Source organism: Anolis carolinensis, chromosome 5, assembly GCF_035594765.1.
Source record: "Anolis carolinensis isolate JA03-04 chromosome 5, rAnoCar3.1.pri, whole genome shotgun sequence".
In the NCBI taxonomy this organism is placed as follows: Eukaryota; Metazoa; Chordata; class Lepidosauria; order Squamata; family Dactyloidae; genus Anolis; species Anolis carolinensis.
Genome location: NC_085845.1, coordinates 98,372,879 through 98,400,252, shown reverse-complemented (window position 1 = coordinate 98,400,252; position 27,374 = coordinate 98,372,879). Strand labels below are relative to the sequence as shown.

Below are 27,374 nucleotides of genomic sequence, written 5' to 3'. Positions count from 1 at the left end.
ATTGCACTGTAAAATTAATACTTTGACAACCCCTTTAACTGCCATGGCTCAATGCTATAGAATTATGGAAGCTGTAATTTTACAAGGTCTGTAGTCGTAATCTGCCAAATAGTAGGAATTCCTCACCAAACTACAACTTCCAGGATTCCATAGTATTGAGGCCATGGTAGTTCAAGTGCTTTCAAACTGCATTAATTATACCCACAGTCAATTTATTCATACCTAAAGCAGTACTTTGTATGGGTCACTCAGATTTTTTAATAACATAGAAACAACTGTATAGACAAGAACACAGAAATCAATGCATGCTCACAAGAACAAATAAAAATATGGCATACACAGCATTAAAAACACCAAGCAGATTATAGATAGAGATATTTTTATACTAAAAGTGATCTGAAAATAAAAATGGATGAACTAAGAGCACCAGAACTAAAGGTACTAAAAGATAGTAAAGCTAGAAAAGTGCAGTCATACACATACATTAGCTATAATGTAATGCCCTTGAATTCAAATAACTCTGAATTGGATTGTAGTCATAGTGAATATTTTTAAAATGTAAGGATAGATCTAAGGGAACCCCGGTGGTGAAGTGTGTTAAAGCACTGAGCTGCTGAACTTGCAGACCGAAAGGTTCCAGGTTCAAATCCTGAGAGCGGAGTGAGCGCCTGCTGTTAGCTCCAGCTTCTGCCAACCTAGCAGTTTGAAAACATGCCAATGTGAGTAGATCAATAGGTACCCGCTCCGGCGGGAAGGTAATGGTGCTCCATGCAGTCCACATGACCTTGGAAATGTCTATGGACAACGCCGGCTCTTCGGATTAGAAATGGAGATGAGCACCAACCCCCAGAGTCAGATATGATTGGACTTAACGTCAGGAGAAACCTTTACCTTTAACTTAAGGATAGATCTAATCCAGTTTGTCTCCTTATTCCATGATTAGATCTGTTCCATTCTATTTTATACCTAATCTGCTGGTATATCTAATTTCACATTTATCCCATTACAATTGGGGGTTGCACTATGTGCATTTTTATTTGTGTTGCTAAGCTAACATATTCATAAACTCTATAACAAAATGATTTTTCTACTATTAGAGAGGGTACTGTTCCATTATCCGGGTGGAGGCCACAAGGGGGTGCTAGAGAGAGAGAGAGAATAGTCCATTTTATAAGGGTGGAAAGTGGGCTGTAGGAGGAAAACAATTTTTTCAATTTTCGCTGGTTATTTTCCTCCCCACTTCCCATTTCATAAACAGGGTTGCTTCTGGTGATTTTCATTTCTTTCATTCTTTTTGTTTTAGTTGATTGGGGGAAAAAATCTGCAATATGTGGTCACAGTTGCAGTTCTATAGATACTGAGTATCCACCCAATTGTAGCAAATCGATTAAGACTCCTGCCAATGAATATATGAACAGAATTCTTTAGTACGTACATCCTATTTCTACCCAGATATGTCTATTCAGATCTCAGCTATATCGATTTATTTATTTATTTATTTACCGTATTTATTTACTGTGAGATGTGTCTCACAGCACACTACAAACTCCAGGATGTAGCCACTATAATAGTATAACATGAAAGCCCCTAAACAAATAAAATGGAAGATTTTTAAAATGTTCAATCTATCTAATCTAAATCCATCTAAATCTAATCTAAATCTAAATCCATAATAAAAGTAAAAACCCATGTGTGTGTATGTGGCACGGGTGTCTGCTCACACAGACAGCCTCTGGCCTCCACAAACAGGCTATACTTCCCAGGCCTCAGAATCCAGCAAGTCACCTCTTTGCACTGACATTACAGTTACAGCGAGCTCCATGAACATGTAGCCCAGCCCCTGCCAATGTTCTTCCCAAACACTATGGCCCACCACCCAAGGAATGATTTCATTTGGGGACCATTTCATCCTAGATTTTGCTTTTTCTTCCACCACAGGCAGGCATCCCAGGGTTCTCCATTGCTGTAAAATTTGCATGGCCCTGCCCACTGCCCATCCCTTTCAAATCTCTCTGCATAATAAACAGAGAAGAATTGAATGTGTTGTCGAAGAACTGAGCTGCAACTAAACTTACTGGAGGAGTTTGGGGATTAACTGCACATGGTGGAAGTTGTAGTTCACCCTGCATCAAGTCAGAGCACTGTAACTCCTACTGGGGAATTTAGAGGAGTTGTAGTTCACATACACCCAGAATGCTATGAACCCAAACAATGATGGGTCTGGGCCAAACTTGCCATGCAGACCCGATATGCCCAGATTTGACTACTGGTGGGTTTGGAGGGGAATTGGCCTGGAAGTTTGGGAGTAGTAGGTACTGAGATTTATAGTTCACCTCCAATGAATGAGCACTTCAATAATGACTATATTTTTAATCTTTCCTTTTAGGGATGGTTTTGGGTCTCTTTAGGAAAACTTTTACTCCCCCCCCCCCCCACCTTACCCACCCCCTGAGTTTTTTCCCTACGTTGGTGGTACTTTTTTGCCTCCCTCACTGAGGCGAAAAACTACCACCAACAGGCTTCAGCCTACTCACTCTAACAGGCGTGACACATACAGTCCCCATGACCTACTATACATCCTGCCACTGTTTGGAGTGGGATGGACCATGGATGATGGACTTCCATATGGGAGTTGTAGTTCACCTGCACCCACTGAACCCCACTGACCCTGGACCTAGACTAAACTTGGAACATAGGAAAAGAATGCCTTTCTCAAATAACCTGGGCACCGCCGGGTCCCCAAGCTAGTAATAAATAAAAGCCCAGTACAGCATGCAAAAAGTGATTTACCAATGAAACTTTATTTTAAAAATGATTAAAAAAAGCAGAAGCCATTGCCCAGGGTGAGACGAACTGCAAGGGATGGTAGCATGCGAGGGATCAAAGCTGTGCTGAGACAAAGACAAAGAGCTTTGCTATGAAGGTGCTGATAGTCCCATGGCGGAAGACTTGCATCTCAACTGTCAGGAGGAGGTCTTTAGGCTCTGTGATTTGCTTCTCCATGGTCACTACACCACTGTGGCTGCTTACTTTTTTAGCAGTGAAAATACCCTCCTCATTCCCGCTGGTGATGGAGAGCTGAATTTTATCCCCGGGAACAGCATTGGTAGGGCCCATGCGGAAAATATCAAAGGGCACTTGAATGTTGGTAGGAAAAGAGAGGTGATAAGAAGTTATTCTCAAGGGCAGCTTCGGGCATTCCTTATTTTCATGACAAGGCAAGCGCTCGCAACGACTGCAAGAAAAGTGAGAAGACAAGACAAGGGAGGAAGATTAGCAACCATTCTACCAAGAGGAGAATAGAGGAGAAGAAAGCAAAGAGAAGGGAAGCCAAGACTATTTGCACTCACCATGTTTTCAAGGCAGTTGCCCCACATAACAGAGAGCACAGTTTAGGGGCAGATTTTAGGTTTGGCATACAGTAGGCTATGGCAGATTGGAGAGCCCCAGAGCTGGCACAGCTCATATAAATAGTACATCCATAGTCAAGTGCTAACATAATCCCTATGTCTCTAGACCCAGAGAATTGTGAAAATCTTCTAGTCCAGAGGGGATGACAGATAGCCCACAGGTTGCATGAGTCCTTCACTAACCTTATCTTGAAATGAAAAAATATTATCCTTAAGGGTATTTTGGGGCACCTTTTGTTAGAAGTAAGGTGCATTTGAAACCAGAGTATATAGCCACAATGGCTAGGAGGAAATTTACACCTACAGTATAGGGAAAAGAATCTTTTCATCCCAAACATTTGGCACAATACCTTCTAAAGCCTTTATACCAATGTTTCCTGGCCTTATTAGCATTGAATAGCCTTGCAGCTGGATTAGCTGGCCCTGATTGTTTCTTGTTAGGGCCAGCTAATAATCTCCAAACAAAGGATTCCCCCAGGCAGAAAGCAGTCAAGCTTTGAAGCTGCAAGGGTATTCAATGCTAATCAAGGTGGTCAATTGCAACATTGACACTTTCCTCAAACAGACAATAATTCTTTCTCCCACCCTGGACATTTTACAGATACAGTAGAGTCTCACTTATCCAACGTTCTGGATTATCCAACGCATTTTTGTAGTCAATGTTTTCAATATATCATGATATTTTGGTGCTAAATTCGTAAATACAGTAATTACTACATAGCATTTATGTGTAATGAACTACTTTTTCTTTTAAATTTGTTGTATAACATGATGTTTTGGTGCTTAATTTGTAAAATCATAACCTATTTTGATGTTTAATAGGCTTTTTCTTAATTTCTCCTTATTATCCAACATATTCACTTATCCAACATTCTGCCGGCCCGTTTATGTTGGATAAGTGAGACTCTACTGTATATAAACTCCTCTTGCCTAGTTTCTAACAGACGTCACAACCTCTGAGGATGCCTGTCATAGATGTGGGTGAAACGTCAGGAGAGAATGCTTCTGAAACATGGCCGTACAGCCCAAAAAAACTCACAGCAACAGTGATTCTGGCCATGAAAGCCTTTGACAACACAATGTAAGATTACCTCTATAATTTGTACCAACCAGGAAATGGTTGCCACTCTCGATCTAGATCTGTACACTGACTTGAACACTAAAGTTTGTGAAGAGAGAAAAACCTCATATACACACACAGACACTAGTCATTTCTTCCAGTAACCATGTCAAATATCAAGTTTGTCTGCATGCAGAAAGTGAGCTATAGTGAGTAGAAGCAGGGAAAGAGAAAAGGAAGGCTACACTATATAGCTTCTCCAAAATGTCCTTGGTCATTCTTAGAAACTAGCCTTGTTTCCTTTGAAGATGCTAAAACAAATTAGAATATTACATAAATTCAGATTCTTGAGCCAAGCAAGAAGGTTGAGATTAGTGGGCAAACAGCTCAAATATTATTTTGATACTAACCACATATAAACTGCAAATTTTGCCACCACTGGATATTTTATCAATCTTAACTTTCTGATCATCTCTATTTTACTTACCTTCCACACTGAACAGGATTTCCCCTTCTAATGGCTATCTTTATACTCTGAAAAAACCCATGCTACAAAATTCTATGACTGTTTTCTATGTATCTCATTAGCTCTTCCATATAAAAAGATGGCTACTTTATAGGCATTTTTCTTGCAAGTCCGAGATAGCCTGGTTAATATTGCCTTTTGGCAAACCCTTGATCTCTTCCCGAAAAACGCAACCCATATTGCTAGAAAAATACTCCCCTTTACTACTTCATCACATTGAACCAGGTCAAGTGTTTGGTAGAGTGGCGCTCAGTCATACTTCGTGTGGAAATAAAACAGATGATTTCACTACCTTCACCACACTGTTAAATCTAAAAAGTGTGACTCAGTTGAACTCAGTATTCTTTCAGTTCATTGGCCATCACACTGTAGAGATTTGGCCCCACCAACCATCCCTCCTCCCATGTTCTTTGTTGGAAAAAAATCTTCTCTTTGAAATGTCATGTTACATGTCTCTCCGCTGCCCCACCAGGGAAGGAGGCAAGGAGGGAGGGAGGAAAAGTGGCACTGCACTTTTGCATTGCTGCCCCACAGAAAAGGGTATGGAGCTTGGGAAACCCCCAAGACTGCATAGTATGGAGCTATGGTATTTAAAGTAAGGTCCAACTGCATTCATTCCACAGTATAGATGCACCAAGAGAAGAGTATTAACCTTGGGGAACTATAACTCCCAGGAGGACTCAATTGCATGGAGCCATGACATTCAAAGTGGGGTGAAGGGCATTCATTCCATATTGTAAATCCGCCGAGAGAAGTATATGGACCTTGGAAAACTATGATGCCCACGACTGCACAGCATGGAGACATGGCATAATAATAATAATAATAATAATAATAATAATTTTAAATGGGTCACTGTTGCATTTATTCTTCAGTACAGATGCACCTAGAGAAGGGTATGGACCTTGGGAAACTATAACTCCCAGGAACGCATGCTATGGAGCTATGGTATTTAAAGTGGGGTCCAAGAGTATTTATTCCATACTGTAAATGCACCCAGAGAAGGGTATGAACCTAGGGAAGCTATAATTCCCAGGACTGCACAGTATGGAGACATAGAATGCTGCTGCTACTACTACTACTACTACTACTACTACTACTATTATTATTAATAATAATGATGATGATGAAACAATAGACATTGACAAAATTACAATCTGCCAACTGCAAAAGGCCATCCTACTGGGATCTGTGTGCATCATCCGAAAATACATCACACAGTCCTAGACACTTGGGAAGTGTTCTACTTGTGATTTTGTGAAACGAAATCCAGCATACTTCTACTCTGTGTCATACTACTACTACTACTACTACTACTAATAATAATAATAATAATACAGTAGAGTCTTGATTATCCAACCTTTGCTTATCCAAGATTCTGTATTATCCAACACAGTCTGCCATTTAGTAGTCAGTGTTTTTGTAGTCAATGTTTTCAATACATTGCGATGTTTTGGTGCTACATTCGTAAATATAGTAATTACTACATAACGTTACCATGTATCGAACTGCTTTTCTATCGATTTGTTGTAAAACATGATGTTTTGGTGCTTAATTTGTAAAATCATAACGTAATTTGACGTTTAATAGGCTTTTCCTTAATCCCTCCTTATTATCCAACATTTTCGCTTATCCAACGTTCTGCCGGCCCATTCATGTTGGATAGGTGAGACTCTACTGTAATGGCATTTAAAGTGGATCTCGACTGCATTTATTCTCTAGTGCATATGTATCCAGAGAAGGATCTCCTTGGATCTTGGGAAACTGCAACTCCCAAGACCATCTCATGGAGACATGGCATTTAAAGTAAGGTCCAGCTGCATTCATTATACTGTTGGATCTGTAACTGTGTCCATTTTAATTGAACTATTTTTTTACTGTTATCTTATGATGTTGTTTTTATTATGTTTGTTATGTTCATGCTGCTATATGATGTTTTGACTATTGACTGTTTTTTGCACACATGTTGGAAACCGCCCTGAATCCTCTCATGGAGATGGAGCAGTACATAAATAAAGGTTTTTTATTATTGTTGTTGTTGTTGTTGTATGACACCGCAAACAAGATAGATATGCTGGATTTCGTATCACAAAATCACAAGTCGAACACTTCCCAAGTGTCTAGGACTGTGTGATGAATTTTTGGATGATGCACACAGATCCCAGTAGGGTGGCCTTTTGCAGTTGGCAGGTCGTAATTTTGTCAATGTCTATTGTTTCCAAATGCCGGCTGAGATCTTTTGGCATGGCACCCAATGTGTCGATCACCACCAGGACCACCTGTACTGGTTTCTGCCAGAGTCTTTGAAGTTCAATCTTGAGGTCCTGATAGCGGCTGAGTTTTTCCTGTTGTTTTTCGTCAATGCGACTGTCACCTGGGATGGCAACATCAATGATCCAAACCTTTTTCTTTATTATTATTATTATTATTATTATTATTATTATTATTATTATTAGTCAGGCAGGTAATAACGGAATTTCCCCTAACAAGGATACTTTTGGCTCCTCCCACAATTTCCCTTCCCACAAATTGGGGAAACATTTCATTTTAAACCTGAGAGCAACGGATGCCATCACATTACAGGATTGGCCATTCATCTGGATCATTCCCCAAGAATCCATTTCCCAACCACCTCCTCAAATGTCTGAAAAGAATGCTGGCCCCCACACTTAAAATACGGAAAGAATGATCTCTCCTACACTTGAACCCAACCTAATGAGATGAACATAGTGGGTTACCAGATTTTAAGTGTAGGACTCCGTGGAATTTAGTAAATGTGATGAAGTAGTTAGGAGAACTAGGAAAGGTGATACTTCTGTGATGCCACTCTGCCATGGATTTCAAATAGAATTGCAAAAGAATATATAATGTGTGCCTTTCTTGCACGTGTGAGATTCAAAATAACACTGAGATTTGGGGGTAGGGGAGCATTATTCTGCTGAGTCTGAAATATATTGTTGGAAGCAGATCTGTCTGTGGCTAGGAAATCAGAGTTATAAATAATCAATCTCTTTATCTTATCATCTGGTATCCCAACACACTCCCCACACACTTCACTGTTGGTTTACTTAAACATGTCCTAATGATTTCATCCTGTAGCCACAAAGATTAGCTTGTAGAGAAAACTGGTTTTGGAGACCCATGTTTAGTCATGGGTTATACATCACAATGTCTATCAGTAATTAGCAATAAAACACCTATACACTTTTGGTGCTCAGCTGCTACTCTCATACAAGCAGATGCAAGCAAGTCGTGGGCCAGTTGGGACTTTCAGCTTAATAATGGGGAGCCAGCAAACTGAAACCACCACAGTTGTGAGTCCAAACCCACAACTTTCTCCTATGGATTGGTCTGGCACGTTGATTTATCTCTAGGTGACACAGTGGGAGAAACTCAAGAAGCTGGAAGACAGAGATGGAAGTGGGGACAATTGCTGAGCTAAGTGGAGAGGATAAGATTTCCTATAGCAACAATTATATAAACCACATGAACCTGAAATATAAATATGATTATAAAAGAAAACGATTTGTGGGTTTAATTTTGGATTATTTTAGCTTTACTGTTGGGATTTTTTACCTGGCTTAACTCCGAGCCACATAACATGATACATTTTTTAAAAAGTTAAATCTTGGGTTATGTAAACACTAAAAAATTAATTCCAGAAGATAAAAAAGAATGAATTTTTTACATTCATATACAATGTTATAGAAGAAATGGAAAGTTTCAATGACTTGCTATAAAACTTCTCAACAATGGTAATTCCTAAGTTTCTGTGGAACAGTGTCAGTTGTTTTAGGTTCACTAGTGCAAAATGTATTAATTCCAGGTCATGGCCTTAGAGGAGCATCATTTTGTATGGAAAAACCTGCTTTTAGTCCTAAAGTTTCTTACCCCAAGAACAAGATAAATTGAAAAGTGTGGAATGGAGCCCCCAAGTGTTTGAAACTTTTTAAAGAAGTTGAGAAATATGGAACTCTTTCTAGTTGTTGCTGTTTTATTATTTTTAATGTTTTCATTATTATACTGTAACCAATTTAATGTGGTTAACTTTCGGTTTTATATTTGTCAATCTTTCCAGCTCTTGCGCTCTTTTTCTCTCATACACAGACACAAAAGCACACTCAAAATCTATATATATAAGAGTGATGGCATCATGGCGACCCACAAAACAACAAAACTACAGGCCCCCCAACCTCGAAATTTGACAACACAACCCAACATCCACGGCTCTAGGTTGATACAACAAAAAGAAAAGAAAAATAAAGTCCTAATTAGAGAGAGAGGAATAATTGCTTTTATCCAATTGCTGCCAGTTAGAAGGCTAAGCTCTGCCCACTTGGTCTCCAAGCAACCCAATAAAAAATAATAAAAAACACTAAAAAATAATTAAAAACACTAAAAAATTAATACAATAAAATACTATAATAACAGAAAATAACTAAAAATAATACAAGAAAATAATAAAATATAATAAATAAAAAGATATCTTACAATAAAATTAATTTAAAAATGCAAATAACATCAAATAAAAATTACACAACAATTTTTAACCAATACCACCACCACTTTGCCACAGCAACGCGTGGCCGGGCACAGCTAGTATACTATATATGTATTCTAGACTTTATACAAAAGTCTAGTGCTAAGACAAAACAGGAAACACATTTCACCAATATATTATCTTCCCATCTAGCAGCATTTAGGGCATGGTAAGAGAAAGCAAGAGAGCCTGAACACATTAAAAACAAAACAAAAAAATCTCATTCAATCTTGGAAGCTAAGCAGGGCCAAGTTAATACTTGGATGAGAGACCACCAACGAATTCCAGATGCTATAGGCCATATTTCAGAGGAAGGGACCAGTAAAACAGGGTTTCTAAGAAAATCCCGATTCATAGGTTGGCAGACAACTTGAAGAGATGCACCACACACAAGGGGAAAAAATTATTTGTTCAGCTGTACTACATTTAATTACTCTACAAATAGACATAAGAGAAAATTTCCTTTATCACACAGTATGTTGCATTTTAAATCTAACGTTGTTGCATTCCCAAATGGCTGCTGCATTGGAAACTTTTTGCTTTGTTCAACTGACTGGTATAATTGATCTACGTAATTAAAACACTATATAATTAAAAAGCTAATTCAGGACAAGAACAAGACCCTCTACAACAGTGGTTCCCAACCAGTAGTCTGCGAACCACCAGTGGTCCTTAAGAACTAAAATATGGTCCACACACCATTTAAAATTTTAAACCTTATCCATTTTAATTAATCTATTGCTACGCAGGCAGCCCTGGCAAGTAGGTTAGGCAAGTCTGGGAGGCCAAGAAGTTACATGTCACCTACTCATGCCATCCAGTGTCAGCCAGTCACACACATTCTTTTGTCTTGCTCGGCTGTGTCAGTTATTTTGTTTTACTGTTTAGCGATTTGAAGTCTCCAGTAGTTCTACTGACCGTGAGTCCTCAATATTCATAATTTTTGACGTATTTAATGATGACTGAAATGTTGGAAAGGTTGCAAAAGAAATCCAGGAAGAGCTCATTACATTTCAAAATGATAGAAACTGCAAGGACACGTTTGAATTCTCTTGAGGAGTTTTGGTGTAAAAAAGCAATTTTTATACTAAAATTTGAGGAATCACCTTGCGCTATCTTATGCTCTTTAAAAATATGTTAAAAGTTTTGATTGACATTTATTTTAGATTAATACAGTTTATTCTTGATCCGTGTTGTCCCTGCTAACAACAAAAAAATCAAAGTGGTCACTGATCAAAAAATGTTAGGAACCACTGATCTACAGTTTGTTATACACCTAATCTGGAAAGGAAACAAGTAATATTTGGGGGAAATTGCAGGATTCGTTTTATGATTCCCACAATCTTCTTCTCACATCAAAAATATCAATCACGCTACAATATAAAATACGAAGATTTACAGAAGAATAAACTCTTATCAGTTTGATTCTCAGATAAGATAAACATGTCCTGGAGGAGGAACAAGTGATAAATTGTATGGTTAAATAGGACACAAATATAGATACACACATTCAGCTGTAACAATGTGGAAAAACTGAACAAAGAGTTTGAAATTCATTACTCAAAGTAAGAAAAACATTACAAGATGATCTGTAGATGGAAGATGCTGCCAGAGAGGCTTTCTGAGATCTTCTAATAAGTTGGAAATGTGTATGAGCCTGTAAAGGGCCCAGAAATACTGGATTCAAATATATATGATGTTAGAAAAAAAATGGCTCAGGTCAAAATTATGATGTTAGTAAAACTTCCCCCCTGTGGAATTGGCTCAAAACAGAGCAGCTGCTTCTATGAATAGAGGACATTTTGTGTCCCCACTGCAAAAACTAGCTCAGAAAAAAGACAAAATTGACCTCCATATTTTTGTGCATTTTATATAAGTGAAAGAATAAGACTGTGCCAGCAAGAGAAGATATGAATTGCAGACAACCGATATTATTTCCTTTCTTTAAATTATTTCAACAGTGTTAAACTTTTCCTCTGTAAAGCCACTAAAGCATTATTATTATTATTATTATTATTATTATTATTATCATCATCATCATCATCATCATCTTCATTTATACCCCTCCTTTCTCCCTGTAGAGATTCAAGGAGGCTAATAATTCCACACTTAGTCAAGGTTAAAAAGCACAATACAAAAGTTAAAAACAATTAAATAGTAACATTGGGATAAAAACAGATTAAAATACAATAGATACACTTAAAATAGCCTTTAAAACTCACAGACTCCCCACAATCCCATCCACACTTCCGCAAAGCCTGCCCCTTATCCTAAAGTATGGCTACAAAATGACAGCTGTAACTAGGCAATGATCTTATACTGTCTTCAGCCTGATATAAAAAATAACATACCATATTCATTGTCACTCATTCCAGGGCCCTTCTACACAGCCTAAACTTGGGCTAAAAAACGGATTAGCCTGAGGTGTCCAGATGACATTTCAGGCTAATCCATTTCAAACTGGAGTAAACCGAATTTACTCAGTTTAATCCCGGTTTTAAAAACACTTGTAAAGATTTGGACCTTAGTATGTCTGAAAGGGCCCCCAGTCTATGACCCATAATTACCATGTTTGATCTGATTTAACTAGCATATCAACAAGCTGAAGTAATAGTAAATTGATCAAATTCAAGAACTATTGAAATAAAAAGCAGAACCAAACAAGGTTGCCCTCTCTCCCCACTACTTTTCGCCCTAGCAATAGAACCTCTAGCTCACCTAATTAGATCAGACAAAAGTATAAAAGGGTATATGATAGATAGAGAAGAAATAAAAATTAATTTATACGCAGACAACACGATAGTCCTAATAGGCACAATGGAGGACTCGGTAAAGGTAGTAACAAAAGTAATAAAAAAATTAAAAGATCTCAGGCCTAACTATTAATATTGAAAAATCAGAAATTTTACATAAAAACCTGAACTGGAAGGAGTGAAAAGAAGCCCAATCTATTCTAGGGGTAAACTGGGGGGAAAGAAGTTAAAATACCTAGGCATTTACATACCTAAAAAATTAAACAATATAATTTAGATAAGTTATAATCCATTATGGAAAAAAGTAAGTAAACAAATCAATGATTGGAAAAAATGGAATTGGGACATTACAACAAGGCTGAAGGCATACAAAATGATGATATTACCCAAATTTTTATACTTATTTCAGACCCTCCCATGTAGCATTCCACCTAAAATAATTAAAAAATGGGACAATTCAATTAAAACATAGATAGCAGGTGCCAGTAAGAATAGAATTGCTAACACAGTATTTTTTACTCAACAAGGAAATGGAGGCTGGGGAGCTCCTTGCCTACAAAATTACTTTGAAGCCTGCCAATTGGCCAGGTTACTTGAATTGGATATTGGTGAGCCCAAAAGATGGGTTAGACTAGAGAAATTAATAAATGGATGAGAACACGGATCATGTTTGATAGGGGAAATTGGGGAAAAGACCTAAAAATTATTAAAGAAAGCCCATTGACCTCAGCAATGGAATGTTGGGGAAAGTGGCGAAACAAACTTCCAATAAATAAAATAGACAAACTCCCAATAGAATCCATAGAGAATAGAAAACCCCAGCTACACTGGAATATGTTAAAGAAATTAGAACAACATGGTAAAACAAAGATCGAGGACTTACTGAAATCTGACGGAACAGTCATACAATGGGAGGAGTTAAAAGATAAATGCAGGCATGGTAATTGGCTACTATGGGGAGGGTTGTCTAAAAAGCTAACAGAATGGAAGAGTAAGGAGACTCCAGAAACAGATCTTGATAAAATAATAAAATGAAAAGTAGAGAAGGAGAAAGGAATCATGGGATTCATATACAAAATTATTACGGAAAAACAATATAACACAAAACACACCCTGATAGAAGTCTGGAAGGAGGAATTAAATTGCAACGAAAGAGAAATAGACAATTGGATAAAATCTATTAATAAATTAAACATTTAAAGGTTGAGGAAATGCAACGGAAAATACTTACAAAACAGTACAGAACTCCCGTGCAATTGGCTTATATAACGGAAACCTACCCAAAACAATGCTGGCATAATTGTGGGAAAACTAGAACCTGTACCCACATGTGGTGGGAATGCGAAAAAAATCCAAAGATTCTATAATATAATTAACAAGGAAATGGAAGAGCTACTGGGGACAAAAATAGACTGGAACAAAACACAATTTTTTGTTCAAAAAATGGAAGGCAATGGGGAACTTAAAGAATGGGAGGAAATAATAAAACAGATGTTAAATGCAATTAAAGCCTCAGTTGCCCTAGAATGAAAGGACAAAAAAAGGGATAAAAAACTTGGTATAAATATTTAGCAGACTACCTACTTCAAGACTATATCAGTGAAAGGAAAGGTTACTATAAGTTGGGCCAAACCAAAAAGACCTGGGAAGCAAAATGGAAGGGCCTCATTTCTAGGATAAAGTGGAAAGATAAATATAAGGAATTAAATAAGATTATCCTCATGATTGAACAACTATAATAAGCATAGTAAGAGTAATAAACTATACCCAGGGGGAAGAGGGAGGGTGGGAGGGTGGAAGAAAGAGGGGGACGTATACATGCTTAATTATATTTAGGTATAAATATTCAATAGTATTTCTGTACCCTCGTACTACGTAAGGATAAGTTCATGGGTGATAATGGGGTGGTGGAGGGATTGGGGGAAAATATTGATATTTTTATTTTGGAATATCATGATTGTATGTCTTTGTGTGTACGTATATATATATATATATATCGCACAATTAAAAAATGCAAAAAAACCAACAATGTATAACATTAATTTTCTCAGAAGGTATTCTACACATCTACAGCTACCTACAGTCAGCCCACCATACCCATGGATTCTATATTCACAGATTCAACCATCTGTGACTTGGAAATATTCTACAAAAATCTGAAAAGCGTAGCTTGATTTTATCTAAGGGACATTTTATCTAAGGAGCACAATTTTATTATTACATGTTATGTAATGGGAGGTCCTGGAACTAAATCCAGTAGATACCAGAAGCCCACTGTCTTAGAAAGGGGCTCATTGATTGGCTTGGTTTGCCAGGGTTGGTTCTTATACTGTTACCAAGCTACCTCATAAGATGAGGGAAGGTACTTACGTTTCTCCAGATTTCCTATAATTTTCTGGGCATTCCAAAGACAGACAGCGAAAACCACCTTGAATATTGAAGCACGTCTCATTGTATGAACAGGTATGTGTTTCTGCCACACACTCATCGATATCTGTTTTTAAAAAATAAAAAAATAAAAATTATATATATACACACACACACACACACACACATACACACACACTGTGGATAGACAGAATTGGAAATGGTCTTGTTCACAATGAGGCAGCAAACCTATGTTAGGCTGCCATGTGGAGTTCGTATCAAGGAATCATATATTTTAAAAAATCATTCACATAGACAGTCAGCATGTCAGAAATAACAATAAGCTAGAATGGTTTTCCTGTAAATGCTTGTTTTCTATATAAAGCAGATGTTCCTCCACATGCAGTCTGAAGTGATAAGACCCAGATTCGGGTTTACTGCTAAGTGCATATGTCCGGAAACAAATTGGTGCTCATGTTTGTCATGGATACCATGAACTCCCGATATGTACCTGACAAATGCCTCCAGAAGTATGCTAAAGTCACCCAAAAGCAAAAGTCTGAACCACTATAATAACACCTCCGAGACCAGTTCAATGAGCTCAATCAAGGAGTATTTTAGGCAGTGGGGTGGATGGTTTGCTAACCAAATCCCCAGTCTATCCCTGGTTTTCGATCTCAGGTACACACATACATGTGATTTAGCTCCCTAGTAAATAGTCTGGTCAGGTTAAGATGGTCTTTATAGACCACAGCTATCCCCATCCCCTAAATAATTTGTATCAGAATTTTAAATTGTTTTGACTGTTGATTAAATGTTGCCTTAAGAGCATTTAGTGGGAACCATATGTATTAACACACTCCTAGCAAGTAGAAAAATCCACAAAGCCCCTTTGGCAAAAAAAACAACAACTAGTCTTTAATGGAAAATGACAGTCAATTCATCTCACAATAATGATGACCAGGGCCGGTTGTTACTAGGCGGCCGCTGACGCGGCCGCCTCGGGCGCTGGCCGCTAGGGGCGCTGTCGAGGCGTCGACAGCGACCCGTAGCGCCACCGACGCCTCCGGTGTTGGCGCGGGCCCGCGGGGCTTCAATCCCTGCGCCCACGCCAAACCGCGACAAGCAGCTAGGCCATTTTGCCCTTAGTCAACAAACTAAGGGCAAAAATGGCCTATCTGTGCTGTGCGCATGCGCACAGCCAGATAAGCCATTTTTGCCCTTAGTTTGTTGACTAAGGGCAAAATGGCCTAGGTGTGCTGTGCGCACGCGCACAGCACAGCTAGGCCATTCGGGCCTTACTTCCTGGTCACGGCCGGCGATCGCCTGGGCGATCGCCGGCCGCGACCAGGAAGTAAGGCCCGAATGGGCTATCTGCGCTGTGCGCACGGGCACAGCGCAGATAGCCCATTCGGGCCTTACTTCCTGGTCGCGGCCGGCCTATCTGGCATGCGCACTGCCAGATAGGCCATTTTTGCCCTTAGTTTGTTGACTAAGGGCAAAATGGCCTAGCTGTGCTGTGCGCACGCGCACAGCACAGCTAGGCCATTCGGGCCTTACTTCCTGGTCGCGGCCAGGGCACGCTGGGCGGGGGGCGGGGCCAACTCTGGCCCCGCCCCCCGCACTATTCGCCCTGGCCCCGCCTCCCACACAGCGTGGGAGGCGGGGCCAGGGCACGCTGGGCGGGGCCAGGGCGTGGGAGGCGGGGCCGGTGGCGGGGGCGCTTTTTAGCACCCCCGCTTAACATTTAAAAATATCTCCGGCCGGCCCTGATGATGACCCTAAGAATGGTGAGATGGGAAGAAAGATGGAGTTCACTAATCAAGACAGGACCAGGAATATCTGACTCACAATGAAGCCGTTCGACAAAAATTATTGCGAGATTTTTCCATACACTGTTCACACCACGAAAAGACAAAAATACAGTCATCTCTAGACCAGGGTTTCTTAACCTTTTTCAACTTGTGACCCCAAAAATCCTTTATATGACGCAGGGGTATAGAAGTATATAAAATAGGTATACAAATCATTTAAAAAATATTGGATGGTTAAATCTGAAGATTTGGAGTATCACAGTAATAACAATTAGGGCATGTCTAACTTCCAAGTACATTACAATCAAACCCTTTAATTAAAAGACAGTGGTTCTCAGTATCTGTTGGGGTTTGGTTCCAGGACCTACAGTGGATACCAAAACCCATGGATGCTCAAATCCCGTGATATACAAGGGTGTAGTAAGATGATTTCCCTTCCCTTAGCAGCTTTTCCCCTCCTTTGATAGAAGCAGCAGCTTCTAAGGGTCCTACTCTGCCTTTTGCAACACCAACATTGAGTCAAGGAGACCCCATTTGAGGTCAGAACCCACAGTTTAAGAAACTCTAATCTAGACAATAAACACACGATGCTCATTCTTATGAGTGCCAAATTTGTTGTTACATTTTCTACATACCTTGACAGTTTCGTGCATTGGGTGCCAACTTATAACCAGAAGAAGGGCAAGTACATTGAAAGCTCCCTGGAACATTAATGCATCGATAGGCACAGATATGTCCTCCAGTAGGTAAAGCACATTCATCAATATCTGAAAAGTATATCCAGTGATCAGAAAACATAATGGAGTTCATAACTGTATTCTCAATTTGCTTCTGACATGATAAATAAATAACTGTATAAATCATAATACAGTATATCAGTTTGAAGTGATCTTTTCTAGCAACAGTTATGTTACTAACCAATTATGTGATAGGCAGGACTGTGTGTAAATTAGACTAAAGGGCCAATGCTGAAATTATGCTATGATGGGACAGAGCACATGTTTTACAGGAAAAGAACACATGTTTTACAGGTAGACATTCCTACCATCTTTGGATAAAAGATTTAGGGAAGTAGAAAATGGAAAAGGCTCCCATGCTTCAACCTTGGAAGAGCCACTGCCACTCACAGTAGAACTGGGTTCTAAAAGATTATAACATAGCTTGGTGTGAATCACATATTTAATTATTGCTGCTTACCTTCACATGTGATCCCATCAATGTCACTAAGCTGGTAGCCCCGACGACAATAGCACTGGTAGGACCCATACACATTAGCACACTCCTGGCTACAGGGATTGCTTTCGCATTCATTAATGTCTGAAATAAACAAAAATGTATGAAGGCCAAACAGAACTTTTGACTTTGTTCATTAGTAACTTTATGAAGTGTAACCATTTATAGTATACGTAGAATCCTAACTGTATCTCATTTCATTTCACATGCCATTGATAGACTCATAGAATCATAGAGTGGGAAAAGACCTCATGGGCCATATAGTCCAACCCCCTGCCAAGAAGCAGGAAATCGCATTCAAAGCACCCCTGAGAGATGGCCACCCAGCCTCTACTTAAAAGCCTCCAAAGAAGGAGCCTCCACCACAGTCAGGAGCAGAGAGTTTCAGTGCTGAACAGCTCTCCTTACAGTTAGGAAGTTCTTCTTAATGTTCAGGTGGAATCTCCTTCCTGTAGTTTGAAGCCATTGTTCTACGTCCTAGTCTTCAGGGCAGCAGAAAACAAGCTTGCTCTCTCCTCCCTATGATTTCCCCATACATATTTATACATGGCCATGTCTACTCTCAGCCCCCTCTTCCTCAGGCTAAACATGCCCAGCCCTTTAAGCCGCTTGTGATGGCACACCGGGGAAGAAAGAAACTAAATGTCTGACTACCCAGCGGCAATCAGTATACCCTATGATGTACTTCAAAACCTTTAGAATAAATACTCTTGAGACTGGATAAAGTTTACCAAAATATGTTTATTGAACAAAGGTAATGTTACCTTCAGTCAGGATTCTTGAATAATAAATCAAAATTACATATAACAGAAACGAAGTTCATTGACTGAGCTTAGTCACACGGGAAATAAACTCTTTGTTGTCTTTGAAATAATATGAGGTAAAATATTTGACTATAACTGTGGGAAGTCACTTGGTTATTAGTACAAAACAGAATAAAGATGGCAAAGTACAAAACCATCATGAAGTACGCTTTGTTTTAATGTTGTGACGCAAAAGACTCCAAATTATAATGAAATAGAACTATTCTGATTTTAAATGGAGGCTGTAGTGAAAGGTACAAGGCTTTGCTGTTGGTAAGTAAGCTGAGATGGCTATATAATATGCACTAGATTATTAAGGAAAGGTATAAACTAATAACAATGAAAAATTGAACTAATAATAGTAAAATACTCTAAGTTTTGTGGTATGTACTCTGAACCGTATTGGCTATGATATATTTAACGTAAATACTCAACTAAAATGGCTATAAGGTAGGTACACAAGGCTATAAAGTAAAATACTCTTGGCTATGAGGTATAACTATGCTGGTAAATACTTTGATTTATAATAGGTATGGTAACTATAAGATATGCACTCTAAGTTGTGATGGTAAATATTCTTAGCTATACTGGTATATACTCAAGGCTATGTACTCTAAGCTTTGTTAACTATGTGGTATGTATGTGCTATAGATTGCCTGTTTTGGATTGCCAGGCCAAAAGAACCCAGACAATGTTCTGGCCTTCTTCTTTGAGGCTATATCAGTTTTATCAGTTTTTGTCATTTGTTTTTATTGGGTAATGTTTACATTTTTATAATTGTGCATGTCTCTTGTCTATTGTTGTGTTCTATATTGCTATTGTTTATATTCAGGCTTGGCCCCATGTAAGCCGCCCTGAGTCCCCCTTGGGGAGATAGAGGTGGGGTATAAAAATAAATTTGTTGTTGTTGTTGTTATTATTAATATAACATAGAATGCAAAAAGGGAGGGAACAGTCCACCAAAGGGAAGCTAAAGCAGGAAATGAACAGAAGAGAGAAAAGGCTGAGTGAAGACATCACACCGCTCCTCATAGGGTTTGTTCTCCAGACCCTTGATCATTTTAGTTGCCCTCCTCTGGATACATTCCAGCTTGTCAACATCTCCCTTCAATTGCGGTGCCCAGAATTGGACACAATTCCGGGTGTGGTCTGACCAAGGCAGAATAGCGGGATAGAATGACTTCCCCAGATCTAGACACTATACTCCTATTTATGCAAGCCAAAATCAGAAAGAGGAACAGAAAGTGGCATTTAATATCTTCCCCCACCTAATGACACCATTTTAATCTTGTAACACCCTATGCAACATCTCAAGATGAGATCATGAGACAGCTTAGCCTATATCATAGACCTCATTTGGCATTCAAACTGGTACAGATCATTGGTTCATAATTGTATGCGTATTTAAACTGGGCATAAGCTTACTTCAGTGTCAACAAGAATAGGACTCAAGTCCAAACATTGCACTATTGGTGAACATAGAGCAGCTTACCTTCACATGTCCTTCCATCAGATGAAAGTTTGAAACCCATTGTACAGCTGCAGTAATAAGAACCAGCTGTGTTTTCACACTTGTGCGCACATAGACGGCCAGGGTATCGTCGGCATTCATTAACATCTACAGAGAGGAATACATTACTGTGAAGATTTCTGCTTAAATTTATGGGAAGGACATAGAAACAAGATGCTGTTTTTTAAATTGCCAGAGACACACAAATATTTTAGGAAGTATTCTAACTTCAAAATGATCATATTATCCCATTCTTAATTTTCCAAGATCATACAAAAGTGGCTGAAAAAATATGCTAAAGTTTTTCATTATTGCAAGACACCTGAATCGTCCTATGCCATGAAGCCAGGCATTCTGTCCTGCGCTGGTTTCAACGCCCTATGCTACCATCAGAAGCACAGACCCATTTGAAAAGAGCATCATATGCGGAGCTTAGCAAAGGCATTTTTGGACTACAACATCTAGAATCCCTCTAAATGGCTCCTCTTTATTCTCATGAAATACCCTATAATGACACTACATTTACAGCATTCATAAAAGGATAAATGACAAAGAAAAAAGACACTCCTGCTCCAGCTATTTCTCCCACAAATCCTAAAAAACATGTTCAACAAGGAACTTTTTTGGACTTTTCCTTGTCCCTATGCACACTGAAAAATCTCTCTGGAGAATTCTTGCTTCAGCATCAGTTATTATTTTACCAAGGGCTTCAAATTCATTCTAAGGAGCGCTTTGGCAATTTTATAAATCTATCAACAAATAGATCTTAGATTTTGACCAAAACTAGAATTTTAATATTGTCAGCCACTATGAGCACCTCACATTAGAAGGCATCACTGCAGGAAACAAAACATATTTTCATTGTATTTGGCACCTTATCCTCTATTAAAATCAGCAAAAATTTGAATCTTTTGCAAAGTATTTTTCCATTGCTCCTTTACAAACGATGAAATTGCAACATCTAAACCAATAGTCTTGGCAGAGCATCAGCTAGGTATTGTTAATAATGTTTAAGCATCAAACAATATATTTGGACTGTAAGCTAATATAGGATAGCTAACAAACCAAGTAATTGGTTTGTTAAATAAACAGTTCCTGTGAGGCATGTATTTACAGTCAAATACAAAAACAAAATGCTACTAAGTTATGTTTTCTCTGCAGAAGATTTAGAAAGCTGGATTAAAGAAACAGTCCAAGGTTTTCTAATCAACCAATACCTACCAGCACAAGTTCTGGTGATTCCATCAAAATAGTAGCCAGTGCGGCACTCACAACGATAACTTCCTGGAGTATTGGTACAAATGTGACCTTCTCCACAAGGCAGATTGGGTGCCAAACATTCGTCTACATCTTGTGGAAAAGAAAAGTTAAAAATATAATTTAAGGTGGAAGTATAACACAAGGTCATAAGGGGGAGGGAATAAAAAAACTATAACGGCAAATTTCAAAAATCTTTATTGTTTATTGTCGTAATATAAGTCTCATAATACATATTATATTAATATATTAATACTAACTCATATTCCATAACTTTACCCTTAAATATCTTCTCCCTGTTTTAATATACCTTCCTGCCCCAATGAAACTAATACACATTTTTTTAAAAAAAATTGATTTCCTACCTACCATCCCAAAGTCCTTTAAATCTATAAGAAACCCAGATTTCATTGCATAATAGTAGCACCCCTTTTTAGGACACCAGTTTGGGTATTTGTCAGTTCATCACATGATAGTCACACCCCTGCCCACATGCCTGCCCCTTGGAGCAGGCTCCATAGCTCTGAGAAGCAGGTGCACGGGCAAGTCAAGTCACGAGAGCTAGGCGGCTTTTCTTGGATGGCAGCAGTCCAGAGAGGACCCTAGTTCTGGCTGGCAAGCATGCAAGTGGGGTAGCAGAAGGAGGTCTCATAGGCTTCACTAGTTCATGCATACCAGCAGGCAATGCTTTCCCTCAGCTACCGGCAGTCAGAGGAGGCCACGTAGGTCTTTATTGCCTTCAGAGCCTCCCCATAGGCCTCCAAATATTTCACCGTATAAGAGTTGCACCCTTTAGCAGACGCGGCCGTTTAGTGCCACCAATTCTAGAAAAAGTGTCGCCAATTACACAGGGTGTTTGAAAAAGAACTCCCTAGTTTTAATGTATTTATACTTAAAACTAGGGAGTTCTTTTTCAAACACCCTGTGTACCTTAGCTGCCACCAGTTATAACATACGAGGGTTATCCAGAAAGTAGATTACGTTTTGGAATTAAAAATGAACAAAGTATAGGAGAAAACATTTACCATATGCAGTTGAAAGCCACACCCAAATACCACTTCTCAACATAGTCGCCATTCAAATCTAGGCATTTATCATAGCGATGAATGAGCTTGGCAACTCCTTCCCCACAAAACTTTGCCGCTTGCATCCTCAACGCAGCGTTTTGGTGAAGATGCACAGCTGCAGGAAGGGGTGACCAGCTGGTTGAGGATGCAAGCAGCAGAGTTTTGTGGGGAAGGAGTTACCAAGCTCATTCATCGCTATAAGTGCCTAGATTTGAATGGCGACTATGTTGAGAAATGGTATTTGGGCGTGGCTTTCAACTGCATATGGTAAATGTTTTTTCCTATACTTTGTTCATTTTTAATTCCAAAATGTAATCTACTTTCTGGATAACCCTTGTATATATATATGTATCTCACCAAAGCCAGCACACAGAGAGACCCAAAAATGGAGAGAAACTGACTTATGGAGTGATAGTCAATAAGCAAACAGGCCACCTCCTTTAATGATATACAGAATGACACACTGAAAACTTAAGGTGAAGTAAAAACTGAATTGTGAAGTTTATTAGAACTTGAACAAAAGTTTGTGTATTGGTTAAACAATAACAACAGACTGGTTACTTAAAATAAAACGGTTCTTAGGCGCGAATTCCTCAGAATTATGTTCCCTCACAAGAGAACAAAACAGCTTTTTAAAACCTCACAGTCCTCCTTTCCAGAGGCACTAAACTTAAGCACTCTATTCCCTAGAGGCTCTCTTCAATATCTAGCACTTCTCCCTGAAGGCTATTACAACTATTTCCCTCAAAGAGGTTCCTCACTAACAACTCCCAAACTCTTCCTTCCTTTCTCTTCAAACTTCACTCCCTGACTGCCCTAACTCTCTGTCTGAATAATTCTTTCTTTATCTCTGGCACCGCCTACCTCCTGTTGCTAGGCATCTCCCTCCAACTCCATCAACCAATCAGACTCCACTACCATATATGAACCTGCCTGATCTCTCCTCCCCTTGCCTTGCTCTGCCTTTCCTACCAAGGCCCAGAACTTTCTTTACACACCAACCCTGCAAGGTATGCCATTTCATTACACACACCCTTTTTAAAGGGGAAAAGGGGTGGCTATTATGAGGTGAAATATGTTAGTTCCATTTTCTCTGGCTGTTGCTTCCATATAGCCCAAATATTTCCATATTGAATATGCGATTCCTACAAGTGTCTTCACATTTTCTTTCCTTTTTATAAAAGTCATGAAAGGTTCCCATCATTCAAAAATTGTCTATAGACTTCCCTTTTATCAAAACAGATATTGAATTCAACAATACATAACATGCTGTAGCCCAGATAATAAGCACACTGGGTTGTTTTGTAGGGACTTTAGAGATTTTCACCAAATGTCTCAGGTGACCTAACAACTATACACAGGAACACCAGTCAAGAACATTTAATAGTTATGAATGGTTCTGTGAAGTCAAGCTTTTTTATTGGTAGTAGAATTATTGTTCCAGAAATACCGTATTTACTAGAGTATAATGCATACAAGTCCAACTGACCTCATTCATGAGGCCTTCAAAACAGAGAAGAGGCCAGTTGGGAACAGCATGAGACTGAGCTGGGGGGGGGGGGGGGAAGAGACCCAGAGGGCTACTGGGAAACAGGATCCACGGCTAAATGGCAGGAACGACTGGATCACCAGCTGGGCACCCCTCCTCTTCCTCTGGGCACTACAGGGCTCTGAGGCTGCCTCCACCATTGGGAAGGACCCTTCATGTTCTACACCACCCTGTCCAGCCTCTGGGGTTTTGGGTTCCTCCTGCCCGTCTCAAGAAAAGTTGGTTTATGTGAGTGATTCTAATGTGCCATCAAATCTAATCTGCAGCTCGATTTTGGCAATGCAATTTGGCCAAAAAAGGTGAGCATTAGACTTGAGTAAATATAGTAGTTGTCTGATGAGTTCTCTCTCAATTTTTAATGACTAGGAAAACCCAGTGCTGGCTGTATTGTTATCTGTCTGGAGGGTTCTCGTGTCAGGGAAGCACAGTTGGCTTCCACTTGTCTTAATTTGTAGTATTAAATAAATTAAAAGAAAGAGCTTTTTCTCTGCCTAACTGGGTCCTATATGCTACCTAACAGGGAGAACTTTGCTAGAACCATCAAGAGGAACTACTCTCCACAACACAGCTTCTGGATTCTCCTTCATATTTCAAGTAAAGATTCCATGCAATCCCCCAGCTTGAGGTTTCCCACTAGGTGGAGCTAAAGGTTTATCAGAACCATTTCCTATTGTTTTTGCATTGTGCCAGCCTTCCCAGGCCAGAGTTAGGAAAGGATATTTATTTATTTATTTTATGTGCTAGATTTATACCAGTGATGGCCAACCTATGACACGCGTGTCAGCACTGACACGCCTAGCCATTTTTGTTGACACGCTGCCGCATGCAGAATGATTGGATGACTATGTCTTTTGTGGCCAAATTCGGTGTGATTTAGTCCAGTGGTTTTGTTGTTTACTCCATGGGAATTATGCACATTACATTATCATTATATCATTCTATTATTATTCTATTATTATTGTAGTATATTATCATATTATTACTATTATATTATTATTATATTATTCATTATTTATGACTACATTGAAACTAGAATAGAGAGAAATCAGCGTGGAAACTGCAAGAAGTACCATAGATTGTTGTACATGGAAATAATGGCAGTAAATAGTTTTTGATTTATTAAATACAGTTATATATTACAATTATACATTTTTGTTATTTAAACTATACACATTGCGAAATTACGGTTTTTTTTCTCGAAGTGACACACCACCCAAGTCATGCTAAGTTTTTTTTTGGTGAATTTTGACACACCAAGCGCAAAAGGTTGCCCATCATTGATTTATACCCTGTCTTCTTCTTTGAGTCTCCGATGGGACTCAAAGAAACTAATGATCATACGCTTTGATCAATTTAAAACAAAGCAAATACGAAAGTTAAAAAACAATTAAACAGCATTGTTAGGGTAAAATTATAGTTTAAATACAAACTATAACAAAAATCCCAAACACAATCTCCCCAGCACTGTGCCCTGTATCTTCCCTGCAGAAAAGTCTTGACCTCCTTGCGGAAGGCCAGCAGAAAAGGAGACATCCTGATCTTTCTTGGGAAGGAGTTGAACAGTCTGAGAGCAGCTACTGAAAAGACCCTCTCCTGTGTTCCCACCAAAAGCACTTGAGTGGATGGTGGGACAGAGAGAAGGCTCTCCCCAGACAATCATAAATGATTGTCTACTAGGTTCATAGAAAGAGATACGGTCCTTCAGATAACCTGAACGGAAGCCGAATAGGGTTTTATAGGTCAAAACCAGTACTCTGAATTGTGCCTAGAAATGTGTTGTCAGCCAGTGGAGCTCCTGCAATGGAGGAGTTGCCCACTCCCTGCAACCAGCCCCAGTTAGCAGTCTGGCTGCTGCTCTTTGGACCAATTGAAGTTTTTGAGCACCTTTCAAAGGCAGCCCTATCTAGAGTACATTACAGTAGTCCAACCAGAATGTAACTAAGGCGTGTACCACCATGGCCAGGTCTGACTTCTACAGGAACAGGCGCAGTTGACGCATTGGCTTTAAGTGTGCAAAAGGGAACAAAGCAACCTGCTAATTTCTACATTGCATCACGCTGTTTCTGTATTATTGTTACCTACAACCAAGACAATGAACTAATGGAACCACTCAATCAGGACTCAATTATAACTTCAACAGTACACACATTCATCATGTCAGTTGCATCAACACAAAGGAAAACGTCATCCGTCAATAACATCCCTTCCCAAGTTGACGTTTGCTCTCTGCAATGATTCTGCAATTGACTTTGTTGCTAAATGAGATCCAAGCATCATCTATGTATGTCTTTGTTAGCTGTCCCTGTATGGCAATTTTTCTATTAAAGAAGTATCCACAACCCTTTTCTCCAAAAAAAAAAACACTCAAGAGTAACATCTGAGGTTGATATGACGTGAATCAAGGCGTAAGCGAAGATGTTAGTGGACGAATTTAACTACAGTAGAGTCTCGCTTATCCAACATAAACGGGCCGGCAGAACGTTGGATAAGCGAATATGTTGGATAATAAGGAGAGATTAAGGAAAAGCCTATTAAACATCAAATTAGGTTATGATTTTACAAATCATGTTATACAACAAATTTTACAGAAAAGGTAGTTCAATACACAGTAATGCTATGTAGTAATGACTGTATTTACAAATTTAGCACCAAAATATCATGATATATTGAAAACATTGACTACAAAAATGTGTTTGATAATCCAGAACGTTGGATAAGCGAGTGTTGGATAAGTGAGACTCTACTGTATATATGAATTTTAAATTTTATAATTCATGGTTTAATAGAGTTTAATTAGAGTTTTAATTAATGGGGTACTGTTTTATTGTTTATGGATTCTGTTACTGTTTTATTGAATGTATTTTGGGCAACATAACTGCCGACTGTTGTAAGCTGCCCTGAGTCCCTCTGGGTGAGAAGGGCAGGGTAAAAGTGATGTAAATAAATAAATAAATAAAAGCACTCCTGGTCACTGCTGATATCTGGGCCGTCAGGTTCAGAGCTGAATTCAAGAGTACTTCTAAACTGCAAGCCTGTGTTTTCAGGGACAGTGTAGCCCCATTTAACACAGGCTGAATCCCTATTCTCTGGTCTGTATTTCAACCAGGAGCACCTCTGTCTTGTCTGGATTAAGCTTCAATTATTTTGCCTTCATCCAGTCCATTACAGTTGTCGGGCACTGGTTTAGCACAGGAACTGCTTGCTACCTTAGGGCCCTTCTACACAGCCATATAACCCAGAATATTAAGGCAGAATAACCCACAATATTTGCTTTAAACTGGGTCCACACTGCCATATATCCCAGTTCAAAGCAGATAATGCGGGATTTTTTTCAGCTGTGTGGAAGGGGCCTTAGGATCAGGTGGAAAAATGTAATAGATTTGGGTGTCATATATACATTTGGGATTGAGTTTCCTCCTAATCCCATCCCAGCAAGATTACCCAGAAGGATACCATGGCCAATTGTATCAAAAGCAGCTGAAAGT

The 27,374-nt window shown here is 39.1% G+C and overlaps 1 protein-coding gene across 2 annotated transcripts in view; it reads right to left on the bottom strand.

Moving 5' to 3' along the window:
* Positions 1 to 27,374, bottom strand: part of fbln1 (fibulin 1) — a 104,653-nt gene that overhangs the window by 35,454 nt on the left and 41,825 nt on the right. The window contains exons 10-15 of one of the 2 annotated variants that reach the window (XM_008111382.3): positions 21,238 to 21,366; positions 19,999 to 20,124; positions 17,668 to 17,787; positions 17,106 to 17,237; positions 14,660 to 14,783; positions 2,783 to 3,235 (exon numbers count right to left, since the gene is read on the bottom strand). In XM_008111382.3, the coding sequence (XP_008109589.1) occupies positions 2,881 to 3,235; positions 14,660 to 14,783; positions 17,106 to 17,237; positions 17,668 to 17,787; positions 19,999 to 20,124; positions 21,238 to 21,366 (986 nt within the window). In that variant the 3' untranslated portion in view covers positions 2,783 to 2,880. Of the gene's footprint in view, positions 1 to 2,782; positions 3,236 to 14,659; positions 14,784 to 17,105; positions 17,238 to 17,667; positions 17,788 to 19,998; positions 20,125 to 21,237; positions 21,367 to 27,374 lie in introns of those variants that run through there. The other variant, XM_003221428.4, reaches the window with a different exon arrangement.